Source organism: Dysidea avara, chromosome 3 (assembly GCF_963678975.1).
Source record: "Dysidea avara chromosome 3, odDysAvar1.4, whole genome shotgun sequence".
Lineage (NCBI taxonomy): Eukaryota > Metazoa > Porifera > Demospongiae > Dictyoceratida > Dysideidae > Dysidea > Dysidea avara.
Window position 1 is genome coordinate 5,847,281 of NC_089274.1, and position 17,655 is coordinate 5,864,935.

Sequence of the window (17,655 nt, forward strand, 5' to 3'; positions counted from 1 at the left end):
AGAATCTAAGTTATAGTGATAGAGCAAAATTAATACTATTACAGATATCATCAGCAAACTGTAGAGTCATCAATGTTGGTAAATTTTATGCGTGTGGAACAGCCCGTTTAGCAAATTCATACACAAACAAATTTCTAACCTACCACTAGCTAATACCTTACACTACCAACAGTGTCTTTTTATAGAGAACTGTAAAAAGATGCCACCATCTAGTTACAATGAACTATGATACCTATACTATTGAATGTTATATCAGTACCAATAAACATAATCATAATAGCTTCTCCCAGATGATTACTACCTGACAGAAATTCATTGTCCAAGTTGGCATTGGATTACATTGTGCTGAGGTAAAAGTTCACCATAATAGCCAACAAAGGAAGGAAAGAAGCAGCTGAGTAGTCGAGGTGTGAAATTGATTGTATGATCACATGACATCCATGCAGTCATGGATTTTTTTCTCTTTTCTTCACCATACTTAGTACAACATCTTCAAACAGGTTGTAGGAACAGGTGTCCTACATATCTTAAGCACTTGTGCTGTAAAGCCTTAATTTAAAAAAAAAGTATCTGTACACATGTTGAATATGCCATAGGAATGCGGAAGAAAAAATTCATGATGTGAACAACATCCCTTTGTAGCTAGCTACATATTCAAGATACACACCTATATATATTCAAGCAATTAGCAGCAATACAATGAAAACTATAGTATATATGCAGCATAGCACAAGACTATCAAAAAGTGCCAGCTATAGCTAAAAAAATTCAAATTATAAAATGCTCTATATAGCAGCGAGTTTACAGCAATTAAAGTTTAGTTCGTAGGTAGAAGTTTGAAAGAGAACACCAACAAGGCAACAAGGCGATCACGATTTCTTCTAGGCACAGTATCTGAAGGGAAAGATGGTTATTAGACGTCATCATTTTCTGTTTCATTTCAGTCTAGCTTGAAAACTTTCAATGCATCTCTTGCTGATGGCCTCTCTCCACCATTTACTTGCAAGCAACTTCTAACGAGGTTAATCAAGGCTTTCTCATGGATAAATGGTTTTGCTCTTTCTAATTCTTTGATCTGTGGTATGAAGCAATCAAAAACAATATCATCATTAATTTGCTAACTCACGCTTTGATCAAATAGTTTAAGTTGGATATCAAGAGTAGTGATATCCCCAGGTTTAGAATAGCGTGTATACAAGAGACAGGGTTGGGTCCAAAAATGTAGTGTGGGGGATGTAGAGGTGAATTTGTAGTGGTTCGTGAGTGGTAGCTATTTTATTTGAGTGGTGGTAGGTACTGACCACTGCCGACCACTGTGGGCACATCCCTTCAAGAGTTTACATTATAAACTCTTGGTACTATGTATAGAGCAGCACAGGGTATAAAATTTAAGGTACGTTTTTAAAACCTGTTCTATGCAATAACAGCTTTGATTTTCTACATGTGTATGCCACTGCAAATGTGGAGTCTTCAAATGACTAACAGCCATGAAATTTTACTTGACCTTATAATTCATCAATCTTTGTTCTTTGCACACTAAAATACAGGACAAAGTGTCATTAATCAAACTTAGCTATACACAGTATGCTCTTAGTTTGCCATCTAGATTGTAGGATCATAATTATGACATCAGTTAAATCCTGTGAAGCCTTCATGATATAATTTGTAGGGTTCTATCTGATATTTCCCCTTCCCATGTTTTTGAAAAATCCCAGCTCTGAAAATTGATACTAACGATTATGATTACAATAATTTCCTTTAACTGTATACCACACATGCATGAAATGTGTAGATGATTGGCTTTGTATGTTAAATCCTGCAGAGGAATAATGTCACAATGAAGTATTATTGTGTCCAAGTTCGGAGGCAGTTGATCATATTGGCATGCTCACAATTCGTTTCATTAGTATACTGCAAAGTTACAATACTATAATGGTGTCATAGAATAAATATAGCAAGAAATATTGAATTTATATAATGGCTGGGATTGTGCTACCATGATGGCAAAACTTGTTCCCTATTGTAGCAGTCAAAAACCATGAGTTGTGGATACGGACAAATATACATGCTGCACAGTTATAATTAGAGGTACCATAACCTGCTAAGAAGTATTCAGTGTCACCCTTGGATAACTCATGCAGCTGTACAGATGAGGTGTCATCTAAGGAATGTGGTAATGATATTATTGATGGCAGAGCATTGTAATCAAAGATACACCCAATATTTATAGTAGCTCATTATTACTTGTCAATGCTCTTAGTTTCTGTGCATGCATCTCACTTTCGTAGTCTTCTCCCATAGTTTTGTAGAACAAGGATGAGTCCTTGATAGCAACAGTGAAGCTTCCTATACGGAAACAGCAAAGCTATTAAATAAATGCAACCATGTATATACCTCTCTCTGTCTCAAAGCAGCAGTCTTCCCAATACAAATATTCAAACACAGACATCCAAATGACCACATGTCAACTGCAAATGTGTATAGTGTTTCATAAGGTCCTGATAGGGTGATGTGCATGGATACCTGTAGTTAATACACATATCAATCAACTACAACACTAAAACACAAAATTACCTCAGGAGCCCGATATCCTGGTGTTCCTAGTGGCAGGATGGAGGCAAACTTGATCATCTGGTCAGTAGGCTCTTTTATACCAAGTCCTGGCACAGTTCCGGCAGAGTCAAAGTCTCCAAGTTTGACTTGGAACTTTGAACTACATCTACAACTCAATGGCTTACATCTACACTGCATCTTGATCATAATGTTGCTACCTAAAGGGATTGCCACAATTATTAGCTATGTATACAACATTTCTTCAACTTTATCACCACCCCCCACATTTTGCATAAGCTACATGCATGTGTATATACGTACATGCAGTGTTGGTAGCACACTGCTAATATAATCTCTGCTGTCCACTACAAATACTTTTAGAATTCAGAACTTCAGAGAGAAATTCAAATCAAGAAATACAGGACAGTGTATGTATCAAATGCATGCTCTTTTTAAAACATATACTTGTATTGCCTCAAATTATGACTGGTCCCTGATTGCATATGGTGGCTGGGAGGTATACAGCCTTACAACAAAAACAAACAAACAAACAAATACTTAATCTCAAATAGTGCAGGCAATCTTGTATAGTGCCATAAACAATGAGATTAACAATGAAATTAAAAAAAAGCTTCATTTAAAATTGAATGCTGAAGAATACGTACATCAAGGAGAGTGCAATTCAGAAGTACGGGAGCTGATTCCAAGCTGGTCTTGTACATAACTTGTATGGTTGTCACAGTCTCATTTACATAGTAGCTGGGATAAAAAGTTGCTTGATAGATTAGTCTAATCAAACACCTGGGCCATAATTAGAGACAATGAGGTTTACTAATTATTACATTGTCTGTATAGCACAGTGTAGTCATGAAAAATTTCCACAAATACTACATACTGTATGCTGAAACTACAATACATGTTGCATTATACACATTCCTTTAAGTGATGACATAGGTACTGTCACAACAAAGAAACGACCTAAAGGTGATGTAATGGAAACAGATTCTATTTACAAAAAGTACATGAAATTTGATGACACAAGAGCAGAACTACTTGGTTTCTTGTTATTGAACCATCACTAATATAGATAGTTTCAATTGCATGCAATCAATGATTTGTATCTTCCTATGTAAGCAATAGTCCCTAGTGATAATGGGTTTCCCATTTTTGGCACAACAAGTAACATATTGGCACAACGTACTATGTCTGCACAAACTAGTCTCAAGTAAAATGACTGAGTAAATTAATACCTGAATTGTTAAAGAACACAAGTGGGATTTTAGTTATCATGATTTTTTAGGTGAATATCATTTCAACCTGTTGGATAATTGGTTATGAGAGTAAAGGTATTAATGAGTAGAAATTTACAGTACCATCACGGTTTTGGGAAAGAAACATACTACACTGTGTACTTATATGATTGCTATAAGAATTGTACTATTTACTGGACTATAGTAACATGTCACACACTTGAATGAAAAAAAATGACATTTTAGTGGGTCAGTTGGTATTGTATTGAACCAAAATTCAGGATCTTGTGTATCAAACAGTACAGTAGCACTGTTTCAGTAGGGATCACCCCTAAAATTCTGTGTACCACCTAAAATGCTGCCCTTAAAAATCATCCCAGGAACATCTTGCATGACAAAATCACCTTTATGGAATAATATTAGTCTACCCAACATCAAATACGGTATTAAAACATAAAAATACTTGGATATAGAATTTTTAAAAAATCAAATTGTCTGCCTGCCTACCTGCCTGACCAGGGATCCAGACTTATGGAAAGGGGGGGTCAAAAATGAACTGAGGCACTACATTGTCTCTGGTTTGATAAGGTGAGACCAAAAAAAAGGTCACAGCCAGCTGACAATAGCTGCCCTGGCCCCACCTCACCAACCACGCACTCATCATTGATAAAGTACATAAAAATGCTTACATAGCTTGCTACACACTGCTCTAATACTGTGACTGCTTTATTAGAGTGACTGCTCTATTTGAGTATCTTGGTATGCTAAAAAGTTTTGGAGGGGAGGTCAGGAGCCCCCCGTATCCGCCCCTGTGCCTGACTCAATGGCGGATCCAGGATAGGGAATTTGGGACAAATGCCAGCCCCTCACCTTGTGGAGGAGCCAGCCATACTTCTGATTAAAATACTAACCTTTATGTCGGGCCAAGATCAGTTTATAAAGCACATGAAAATATGCACACTTTATTATCACAATTACAGATTCACCTGAAACCAAAGTGAACCAAAGCCAAACTAGCTCTGAAATTGTTACCCAACAACTTTGTGCGTACTAAGTGCCTCTAAAATAATTATCGTGTTGCTGATGTTTAAGACATTCAGAGCCTTTTGCACAGCTTGTAAGACTTCACAACCATCTGCAAAGGCCAAAATAGCAAAAATCAACAGTGAGACACAACTAAGAGGTGATTATTTGCTGCTTCAAAAATGTAGCAACTAACAAGAGAATCTGGCTCTCCCCAACCACCTAATACATAGCCTGTTTGTGCCCCTCCCCTTGCCAGCTCCTGGATCCACCCCTGTGACTGATCACAGATGCAAGGCTGGATCTTGGTATGCTAAAAATTTTTGGAGGGGGTCAAGAGCCCCCTTTGACCCCCCTTGTATCCGCCCCTGTGCCTAAATGATCACAGTTGCAAGGCTGGAGGCCAAACAAAGCAGTGTACAGCCACCGTTTTATGCCACAATAACAAACTCACCAATGGGATGTACCTTTTGGGATTCCAATGAGTGCATGTGCTCTGTGCCTTTGTCTTCAATCAGGCTGGTCATCATCTCCTTGATCATGCAACAAAACTTCCATATTAACACTTTCCTAGTTATTTAGATGCCATAAAATCAAGTTATTGTACAAATCCAGGTATCTTCGCTATTTTAGAGGAAAGGCACAATAATCACTGAGGGCCGCCCTTGGTGATTATGTGCCATTCTGATTTGTGCAATAACTGATTTAGATTATGGCTCGTGCTGCTCTGGTCACTGTCAGTAATGGTGGCTTTCTGATCAAATTGGTGCAAAAATAACTAACTGGTAGGCTTCATAGATGAATACAATCATCTTTATGATCCAGCGATGGTTTCTTTACACTCTAGCAATGATTTCTGATGGCTGTTCTGACTGGAAACCAGCAAAGCACATGACACATGTGAAAAAAAATTGTCACAGTTATCTAACTTGTTTAGATACCTACCCACAGGTATCTATTGAATTTTGAATATCTCATTAACAACTAAACTTCAAAGCATACTATGTGTGCCATAGTCTAATTAAAGTGCTTACGCTACTGTAAAAGGTACTGGACACCTGTAACTTCATGATAGGTTTGAGATTATGCCCATTAATGATCTTGGTTGATTAATAACAATCTAGAGTGTAGATCACTCTTCATAACAATCTAACACAATGACTACACCTCTTATTGGTTTGACATACTCTAGTACAGCAGTCACCCTAATAGAACAGTCACATGTGTATAGCTGTATGTTGTGATGAAAATTTTTTTTTTAAAAAAGAAAAAAGTAATTTAATAAAAAGTAGTGAAAAAGAGATGAATTATTTTATTACAGTATAGTTTGGTAGGAAAATGCCTACTTTGCAATGCCAATGTAGGGATTTTCTCACAGAGCTACGCTGTAATATCTTCATTCATCTTTTGTTTCACTACTTTTTTATCACTTGGATCCTTACTTCATTTTTAAATTAAAAAACTAGTTTACGTATGACAATGTATTAAAGCATGCCATAGTATGGCTTGTTATTGGTTGAAATGAAAGCTGTGCATGATCTGGCATTATTATTGGTACCAGCCGATTTATACTGTGTATTAGATTTCTAGGGTGTAAGTACAACAGTATATGGTCTATATAGTATTCTGTAGTGTGCTAGCCTATCCTTTGCACATGGACTATGAATGGTAAGAACTATGTGAAGATGGTACTTTATCTGGAAGTTGAAAGTAGTGTATAATGCAATGGTGGGCTTGAAAATTAACTGTTATGTATACAAATATAAAAATGCACATTGAAAGTGTTCGTGTCTGTGCCTGAATATGTCTGCCTTTTCCAGCATCCATGCACTGCTAGGAGATTCTTGTAACCCAAGGACAATGTAACAGTGACAACCTTTTCACTGTACTGGAACCACATAACAACAACCGTAAGGCATATGAAGCAGCTGTTAATGTTCTTTTAACTATGTAGGTGTACACAAAAGGCTATATATATAACATTCATCATTTAGACAACTGCATGTCTGACTAATTTTAAATAACCAGAAAGTACAGCAAAACTTAATGTAAATAGTCATGATGAAGCTGGGTGCTCTATTAGAGTTATTGACTGTTCTCTATTAGAGTATATAGTATATTAATATTTTTAAACCAAGCGCATGCCCACAGCCAGCCGAAGGCTGGTTGTGGACGTGCACCTAGTTTACTGAAATTGTTTTTGTAAAAGTGTGTATGTGTGCGTGTATGCGTGTGTGTGCGTGTGTCTGTGTGTGTACCTATCTATCTACTTATCTACCTATGTTTGTCCGTACGCACCCATATGAGCAAATCATTAAATGATAAAAGCAGCTTTTACATAAGAAATAAAAGCAAAATGAAGGCTGTACTAAACTTCCGCACAGGTAAACTTTGCTCTGAGGTGGTTTCTTTTCGGTGATTTGAAATGTGGGTGTGGCGAATCTTCTCAGACTTTGTGAATTACCTTCTCCTTTGGGTTTTACAGGTGTCTAACAATTGAGAAACAATAGTGCTAACCTTGTAGACTACCAGGAATAGCCTATCGGCATATTCCCTATGTATGTGAACAGAAATGAAGAGCAGCCCTGAGGTTTTGTTGAGAGAATTTGTGGGAAAAATGCAATAATCAAACTATAAAATAGTTTAGAAGATACTTCTTTGCGTAATATGTTGTTAAAAGCGGTTTGTTTAACAACTACGTCCTTAGCAGTGCATAGCAATGTAATTGAAGAATTACAAACTTTCAGAAATCTGAGGATTACAATAAATTAATTATGTATTATTGCACATCCAAAAACCTATTGGTTAATTCCAGATGAGTTAACTAGCTGCATGGCGCCTGGATTTTTGAAGTAGCACAGCCAACTTGTTTCATTACATGAAAAAAAATTCAGCATGTAAACATAATTCTGCATAATGTTTGATGTTTTCAGGCAACCACTGTGCCAGCATAGTAGTCATGCAGGTACAAACAAAGGTTTACATAAAATCAGTATACTTGCAGCAATACGATGGCCAATTCTATTACCATTAACGATGATTGGAAAATTGAGGATATTAGATTTGCCACTTTATTTTATATTGTTCAATATAGGCTGCATGGTAAATTCACCAAACTTTTATCTGCCAACCTGCTTCCCACCAAACTTATGTCATACCAAACTTTCATCATTTACCATGCACGTACTTTATGAAAACAATAACATCAGCCCAATACCAATATAATCATACAGTACGATAGTTACTATATAGTAGGGACACAGAGGAGTAGACGTGGCCCACAGAATAACATCACCAGCCTCAACTCTCCCTGACGACGATGAGACAGTATTGGTTAGGTAAAACTAAGCCCAAACAAGCTTTCAGATTGATCCGAAATGCTTTCAACAAGTTGCTACGGAATGTTAAAAATAATTTATTTAATGGAATTCTCTACTGGCTGACTGACTGACTGACTGACTGCCTGATGCCTTCAGACAAGCGTAACTCGATAACAGCTAAGGCTACGGGCTTGATTTTTTCACTGTTCGACATCGCTTCAACCCTGCAGGTGCCTCTTGGCATACCACAGTACGTACAATGCATTCTTCATGGACCTACCAGTGTCTTCCTTTGTGTCCCATTTATCTTTGATGACAGCAAAAAAGTGTCGATTTGGTGATAGCACGTGATGGCTTCCCTTTGTAATGGAAATTGTCTGTATTTTTCATAGTGGCTATTTTAATTGCAGAGGTGCTTTTCAAACAGTTCTTGATTTGTACTGCTGTGTAACGGGTTGAACATAGCAGGCAATGAAGAGTAATGGATACTTCACTTTTCAGACGATAATTGATATAACTGGGGAGTGTGGCACCATTTCTTTTGGTATGTATGGATTGCAGAGGTACTTTTCGAACAGTTCTTGATTTGTACTGCTGTGTAACGGGTAGAACATAGCTGACAACGAGGTGTAATGGATAATTCACTTTTCAGATGATAATTGATATAGCTGGGGCATGCGGTGCCATTTCAGATGCGGTATGTGTGGGTTCACCAGTCATAATAATTATTACAAAAAAAGTTAAAAACCAAGTACACAGAAAAATTTGGAATTTTCAACTAGAGTAGGGACCATAGCACATCAATAAAAAGTACTGAAACAAGTTGGAGTAGTGCACAATATTAAATCACAGTAAAACAATAAGAAGTGTTATATTCCTACTGTGCATTTCCATTATGGTATCTTGAGCACAGTAGGGATATAACACTTCTTATTGTTTTACTGTGATTTAGTATCGTGCACTACTCCAACTTGTTTCAGTACTTTTTATCGATGTACTATGGTCCCTACTCTAGTTGAAAATTCCAAATTTTTTTGTGTACTTGTATATACAAGAATCAGTGAAATCCTAATGTATAAGCAAAAGCAGTGCAAATGCAATGTAGAATATGTTTAATCACTACTACATTACTTCCTTTTGCCATAACAGCTACAAATCTTGATTGATTAAGTTCAGTTCTCAAAATTATACAGTAACACTTGGGTTAACAAAATTTAGGGCTACATAGTGCACACTAATTTTATTAGAATACTATAGAACTTCCTGGTGAATTATTTATAGGAAATACAATATACATACGCTTTTATTATACACAAATTTTTAACCTTTCACATCTCTATGAACATATCCATTATCATGAAGGTATATCAGAGCTTTCAGTGTTTCACCCAGGATGAATTTGATGTTATTAAATCCTGTCTCCCACCTTCCAGGTTCGTTACAACAATTCGTGTAGAAGCGTTTTAAGCACCCAACTTCTCTTGCTGATAAGATCTGCCTCAAATCACAATCCATTACAGGCATGAAGTGGAAGCAGTAGAACTTTGATGTGTGATGTTCATGTCTCTCTCCCATCAGTACAGCCACAAGTGGTAGAATATTCTCATGTCTCAGTGCTGCATGGACATTGACTTCATTTGCACGATAGACAGTCTGTTGATAACAATAAACTTATCACACAATGTACTCCTACAGCACATGAATCATGCAATATTTAATCACATTAGTCAAAATATCTAGCTGTATCTTTATTGCATTACACACATTCATATCCAATAAGTATATGTACTGTATATTTAAGGTTAGAGAGGTAATTACAATATCCCTTGTAACATATCCACTATTTTACAGCAAGTATAACCTATAAATAACTATGAACTAGACCATTATGTTATTTTTTTTTCCTTTCTGAATGAATAATAATTGTAACTTTACAGCTGTGAATAATTAAACAAAGAGTGATGTTAAATGGTTGCCATATTGCTTTTCTATTAGAGTGTATATACGTTTACCTATGACATGCATTCTCACAGGCAAGGATTTATAGTATGGCATAATAGCATTATACGTTTATACGTGGCATCTATATACCAGGCTCAAAGTTTTGTTACCATATGGGAAAAGTGTCCCAAATACTGTGTAGTATACGTTTCAAATAAATTGTGTCCACATCTGCGAAAACCCGACACAATTGTGCAAGCCTAAATTTGCAGTACAAAGCATAGAATACAATGAGTGAAATACTTGCAACTCAAGCATACAAAAGTTATGGGTGTTTGTTTATGTCACATCAAAACGATAGTATGCGATCTATATCTTCTTCACTAATTTCGCCTTTGTATGTAGTGAAGAAAAATCATACAAGGGAATCTTACCCAGTAATCGCTTCTCCTACTCATGGTGAACCCATGGTGCAAATTTCAACTCTCTGTGTCATTCTGCTCATAAGTTACAACTGTTTTAGTAAGTGCCTGTAATCTATTTTCCCAATATAGTGAATATACTTGCTGTACAAATCAATCTTTCTGTTGTTGCTACTTTGTAGGTTTGTAACTCCCAAAGTTATTGGCATATGAGGCTGAAACTTTGCCAGAGTATGCACTTGTACTTTCTACATCACTACGTACATAACAAAAACAATTCCATGTACTCAAAAGAATACACATGTGGATCATTCATGCCTAAAGATCTAGAGTTCACATAATTTGCATATTTCAAGATGTTTTAAGTATACAAGCTCACCCATGATGCTGATAACATCATTCAGGTAATCTGTGTGTCTCTGTTACATATGCAATTCACTGTAGCTGGTCATATTACTGGGTAATCACTTGATAGCTAGATATCAGATTAGTGGAGATGACCGAAGTGAACAATAGATACTTTATTACATGCTTTTCATGCTACAATTTGCAAAATTGTTGTTCTTGATATGACTGAATAGATTCTCTGAAAGTTGAGGGTATGGAAGACCTAAAAGCTGAATATATCACTTAGTACGGTATACCGGATTTTACCAGTTAATAGCTGCGGGTACTATAACTTTCAGCTTTCAGCAAGGAAAATGATGCGGGTACTATGCAAAGGTGGCTACTATCCAAGGGTGGCTACTATCCAAGGGCGGCTACTATGAGCTTGTGTGGCAGTAACCTGCGGCATTTACACAGATTTTCAAAATGGCTGACCTTGTGTAATCATCCTTTAATACTGTTAATCCACTTGGCTCTTCTCGGAAACGTTATTTCCAGGCTTAAAACAACTCCTTTGCTTAGTTTCTCCTTCAAACGTGTGTAATCAACACTTGTATCAGCATATTCAGATACAAGCCGCAACTCTTATCTGAGGGCAACTCTTATGACAGTAATTCAAGTTTGTGCTGCGGTTACTATCCGGGGGCAACTATTATGGGAGCCGCAGCTATTAACCAGTCAAATACGGTATTAAGGATCATGGAGGTTTACACTATCTCATGCACAAAACCTATTGACCACAAATCACAATACTTTCATGACACCATAGCAGTATTGGTTAGGTATTGTATAAGCAAGCCCAAAAGTGGCTTCAACATGACTTCCAAAAGGTTGTTACAAAATTTAAAAAAATATATATATTCGGTGGAAATTTCTAATGGCTGACTGCCTGATGCCTTCAGACAAGTGTAACTTGATAACAGTTAAGACTATACATGGGGGCTTGATTTTTTTCACTGTTTGACACTGCTTCAGCCCAACAGGTGCATTTTGGCATACTGCAGTATGTTTGTATCAATGCACGCTTCATGAACTTATGTGTGTCCCATTTATCTTTGTTAACAGTGCAAGCTCTTGATTTGCAGTAGCACTGTGTAATGGCTTCCCTACGTTTATAATGAAGTTTTCTGTTAATTGCTGATGCCTTTCTCATAGTATTCTTCCTGTATAATGCTGTGTAATGGGCTGAGCATAGCTGAAAATGAAGAGTAATGGCCACTTTGCTATTTCAGTAATGAGTGTTCAAATAAAAACAATTAACTTTGCACCATTCTTTCTTCTAATGCAGTATGCACGGGTTTACCAGTCATAATAATTTTGCAATAAGGTAAATAAACAAAAATTTGGGATCAAAGAAATAAAAATTGGTGAAACAAGGTAAGGATGCCACAATAGTCGTGACATACAACATGTCGTGACATAAAGCTCCATGATATGATATAGGCTTCTTTATGTCGTGATGTAAATATCTCCTAATAATGCACAATTTTTCATTCATTTTGATCAAATTTGATGTAATAAATATGAGAAAAACTGCTGTGTAGTTGACAAATAAGTATGAGCAATGTTGGTTGTTGATGTCATAGTTAATATTGCTGATGTTTAAGTTGATATTTTTTGCATGTTTGAATCTAAATAGCTATACAGTTTCATAAGTAATAGCTTCAGGTGTGAAAGTTTAAGAATTGCTTATGTCGTGACATAAACCTCTATGACATGTGACATAAAAATTCCTATGTCATGGCATCGCTAAAACAAGGGAGATCGCTTACACCTGAAGATATACTAGTAATCCCTAACACTAGAAAAATGAAACAGATTTCCACAAGTTTGTCCACTGTGTACATATAGTAAAAATGTCAGATTTCCACTAGGGCTGAGTGATACTACCATTTTAGCGATAATTTATATTGCGATATTCTGAAAGTATCAATATCACGATATTTTGTTATTAACTATTGTGATACCATGCCTGTACATTATTGTCATTAAAAATCCATTTGTTATGCTGTACTATAGGCTCAAGAATCCTTGTAAGTCATAACCTGGTTACCCCTGCAGAGGTGTGAACACCATAACACAACCTCAAAGTATGTGTGACAATAACTGTTACTGTAAACAAGGATGATAGTGGCTGATTACTGTATTAAGAGTATCTCAAGTCAGGACTACTGTATTAGAGTATCTCAAATTATCAAGGGCCATGGTCACCAGCGTTGAAACCAGGTCACTACTGTTGACCCAGATAGTAATCCGGGTCAGACCCGGATTCGACCTGGATTGACCTAAAGCCGAGGCGTGCGATAAGAGCTATGTTTCAGGTACTCTAGAGCGAGACTACGTTTTATTCATGTTGAGTAAACGAATAGTTATGTGATAACTATATAAGCCAGTAAGCTTATGATTTAAAATCAGTCAGTGGGTTTGGTTCCACGTAGCTACTGTGAGTTTACAGATAGCAATTGGGTGTGACTTCGTGCATACCTAGTATTACAATTTCCCGATATATTAAAGTGTGTGGCTCACAAAAGTACTTATCTTGCTGCAAGACTAGACTACATATAACTCGTACAATAATTTATTAGTGGGTGTGGCTCCACATAAGCTTGCAGACAGCAACAGACACAGTTTTGTGCTACAGACTGCACTTACTAATAAATGGGCATGGCTGAGCGTATGTTTGTATCGCAATAAGTGGTATATGGTGCCGCACAATTACTCTGTACATAGTATCATGTAATGTTATGTGTAAGGATATTATATGTACTAACTCCTTATAAAGAAAGCAAATTTGTAAAATCTTATGAGAAATGATAAAGGTTAGGGTATATCTGTTAGACTAAATACTAAACTTTGTTGGGGAAAGATTTTTTTCTGTAAGGAAGTTTTGTTTCATATGGTACATCTTGTGTGCAAACAAAAATTAAGCTGCATGCATGTGAAAATGTTTATCCAGATAATATTAATCAAATTACTTAGTTGTAGAAACAGAACTTTCATTGACAACACAAAAGGTATTACACTGATGATTTGTGTTCATATTTGCTGAATTTAATGATAATAATCATAATATTATAGTCACTATGTAACTTGTTCAGCTATAGGATATATAATCTAACTAATATGGAATGCCATAGTGGACAAAAACCCATTTGTATTAAGGAGTAGTAAATGCACAGTAGGGATATAACACTTCTTATTGTTTTACTGTGATTTGATATCATGCACTATTCCAGCTTGTTTCACTGATGTGCTATGGTCCCTACTCTAGTTGAAATTTTTTTTGTGTGCTTGTTTGTTAACGTTTTTTTGTAAAATTCACGAAAGAGCAATGCGACTAACGTTTATAACTTTCCACGTCATCAAACTAACAATTTTGTCTCTCACAGGATCCAATCTGGGTCAGACCCTGATAATTTCTAAACCGGGTTGGACACAGATGACCCGGAGAAAATGTGACCCGGTTGACCCGACCTGGTTTCAACGCTGATGGTCATTGTTCTTATTATCACCATTATAAATGCAGCTAGACCATTAGGGAGTCATCATTCGAATAAATAGATAAGAATGTTATTTTTGTACCCGATCATTATTAGCCAGTCTAGACTGTAAATGGGCATGGTCTCAAACCTATTGTGAAGTACCCACTGCAAACAATGAATGATCGCAGTTTGAAGTTTCATTTTAACAAACTACTTTACTCTTAGAAACAGTGGAAATGGAAACTGGAAATGGAAAACGGAAACGGTCAAACTATTATATATGTGCATCCTAGAGTAAACACCTCACTTAGTGGTCTGGTCAATTCTTAAATACCACCTTTTTACAAAGACCACTTCTGTACAAAGACCACATTCTAAAGTTTGCCAAGGAATACTTGATGATTTAATTGACTAGACCACTTTATGGTCACCTTTTATAAAGACCACCTCTTAAATACGACTACCTATTTACATGGTAATATTTGATAAGCTTCAAACATGTATTTTATGACTCATAGAAAGAGGTCAATGTTGTCTCCCATATTTTGGTCCACACTTTACTCAAGTCATCTGGCTATCTGTACCATCATCACTTAGCTTGTACCAGAATGTGTCATACAAAAATAGTCAATGTAAGTGAAATGTAGCTAGTACACTACATCAAAGGAAAATGAGGTCTCATAAGGAGATGATTACCTTAAAAAACATGGCCTTTTTTTAGCTGACCTAGCTATTTTGATAAAGTCATGAAATAGATATTTGGAACTTAGCTATTATTACAACGTGAAGAGGTGGTGTTCTTTATAAAAGGTGACCATGTATGGAGGTGGTCTTTGTGGTCTTTAAGAGGTGGCCACTAAACAAGGGTTTTACTCTAGGGTACATTTATACGATGATTTGACTATTTCCATTGTTTCCAATTACCCAAAAAACTGCTTCAAGACATGCGACAGCTGGCGAGAAGAATGCATGAACTCAATTGGAATGCAGACGGTTAGACAGATAAATGGCCTTTTCCTTTATACATACGTATATCTATGTATAGATGCCTTCATATTATTTGTAGGCATGAGTGATTAGTGGGCAAAAACTACAGTGTATACCTGATGGATTTGCCAATTTATGATGAGCATCACAGTGGTCAATACAAACAAAAGTTTATGGCAGCAAATTTAAGCATCCATAGTTTATTTTCAGTGTACAGATTGATTTCTATGCTCTTTCTACTGTCTAGCACTATAATTCCAAAACTATATGATATTAGGCTAAAACTTGGTAACCCATTCTTTAAACACTATAGATAATAAAGCAAAAAATTTGGAAATTATGCAAACTATGTGCATGGGTTCTTGCTAGTTGCCATCTACGTGCTACCCCATACCTTTAGTATACTATATTAACTATACAGATACAGCTGCCTAGATACACAGTAAAAGAATTAAGTTATATACACTACTGGAAAAGTATCCTTGAAATCCCAATGAAAAACGTACCTGCCCTAGTCCCTGTGAAAAGTCTAGTTTTCATTAAGTAACTGCAATTTTCATTAGATTTCATAGATGAGATTCCAGTGAAGGTTGGCTGGTGAAAACTCCATTAAACCTGGGATACTATTCCAGTAGTGATATAGTCAGGAGTTTACAAGAGCTTTTGGCGCCTATAAGCTCCTGATATAGTATGAAAAAGATAACATGAAAAGGTCCACATATAGTTACAAATATGTTGGTTCATAATATAACACCGGTACCTGCCCTGCGGTGTAGGAAATGCTATAGTGAATATAGTAAGTGGGATGACTGATGTCTGTGTATACCCACGTGTAGAAAGTTATCATCCTATAATTGCTCTAGTATACTTGACTAAATAAAAGGCTAAGCATTATACTTTCCACAGAGTGTTAACCTATAATTATAATGTGCTAAAACAATACCTACATGCACTCTTGCTATTTATAACTTCATTTTAAAAAGATGCAGTAATGTAAGCTCAGCCTACTCAATTAATTGATTAAACACCAAGAAAACGTTGGGTGTTTTCAAACAGGTAAGATAAACAGTGAGGAAATAAGTTACAAAAATTACAGAAAAGATAACATGAATACATACAAAGCTCACAGTAAAAAAAAGTTGCACCAAAAAGGTTCAGAACATAAAAAAGTTGTCACCAAAAGCATTACCAAACAGGAAAAAAACTACAATTTTGGAATCAAATACACTACCTCACAAGAGTAACAACTATGCTGTACATTACAGTTTAGATTTGAAGTTAGTAAAACCAATTTATCAAGACATGCATAAGTTTAATGGCACAACTGTTTACTTGTGGTTTGCAGAAAGAATTTCAACCAGTTTTGCTCTATACTTTTGCATTCAATGATACTTGCTGCTTCAAAACACCAACACTTTCTCTGTACTTACGATCTATAAAATGAAAAGTATTTTGATTTACTGAAGGAAGTTTATTATAGGGTAGTATGTGAGCAAGAGTACATGTAGGTGTCGTTTCAGTACCTATAATTGTCTCAGTGCTATACAGACACTTTTGTTAAAAGTTGAAATAATGCAACTATAGGACAATACGTTCTCCATGTAAGGCCATTCACCCTACTTTAATGGATAACATACTCACACTAACAAATACATTCCATGTTATATATGACCAGTTCTGCCATTTGTTCATGTTATCCATGCATATTACCCTAAACTTTATAGTAGAACACATTTAAGGGCTGCTATTGGTAAAACACGGAATTATAATTCCGGAACGGAATTTTGTGATCATTAATTTTATCACGAAAATTGTATATGTGAGTTGAACTGGAATCAACAAAGATGTGCTGGAATGAACAAAAACCAATTCTTCATCAGTACAAAAATACAGATTACTGGTAGAGAAACAGCTATTATTAGAAATGGTTGACAACAGCAAATAAACTAATGTAATGTGTGAAGTGCATGACATCCTCGAACAAATCGCTTTGCCAATCCAATCACCACTGGTCAATTTCTTTGGCTATGCAATGTCTCCTTAGGCTAACCACCAGTAATTGTGTTACATGCCTACCTGGCATGGTGCTCAACACTCAGTGATAATTGAGATGAAGCCGAAGGATTTTTTTTGCACAAAGTCACTCAAGGATCTCATGTGTAAGGATTTTTCAACACAAAGCCACTCATTTGTGGAATTCCTTGCTAGCCAACATTAAAGCAAGACTATGGAAAAGCCATTTCTTGTCATCTATATAATTCAGTGTTGTTTGTGTGTGATGTAATGTTTG

At 36.1% G+C, this 17,655-nt stretch overlaps 1 protein-coding gene across 2 annotated transcripts in view; it reads right to left on the reverse strand.

Annotated features, from left to right (window-relative positions):
- Window positions 1–653: 653 nt before the first annotated feature.
- The window catches only part of LOC136249064 (uncharacterized), a 46,564-nt gene continuing 29,562 nt past the window's right edge, over window positions 654–17,655 (reverse strand). Inside the window, exons 4-8 of one of the 2 annotated variants that reach the window (XM_066040968.1) lie at window positions 9,472–9,799; window positions 2,575–2,771; window positions 2,395–2,523; window positions 2,281–2,346; window positions 654–1,075 (exon numbers count right to left, since the gene is read on the reverse strand). In XM_066040968.1, the coding sequence (XP_065897040.1) occupies window positions 941–1,075; window positions 2,281–2,346; window positions 2,395–2,523; window positions 2,575–2,771; window positions 9,472–9,799 (855 nt within the window). In that variant the 3' untranslated portion in view covers window positions 654–940. Of the gene's footprint in view, window positions 1,076–2,244; window positions 2,347–2,394; window positions 2,524–2,574; window positions 2,772–9,471; window positions 9,800–17,655 lie in introns of both variants that reach the window. The other variant, XM_066040969.1, reaches the window with a different exon arrangement.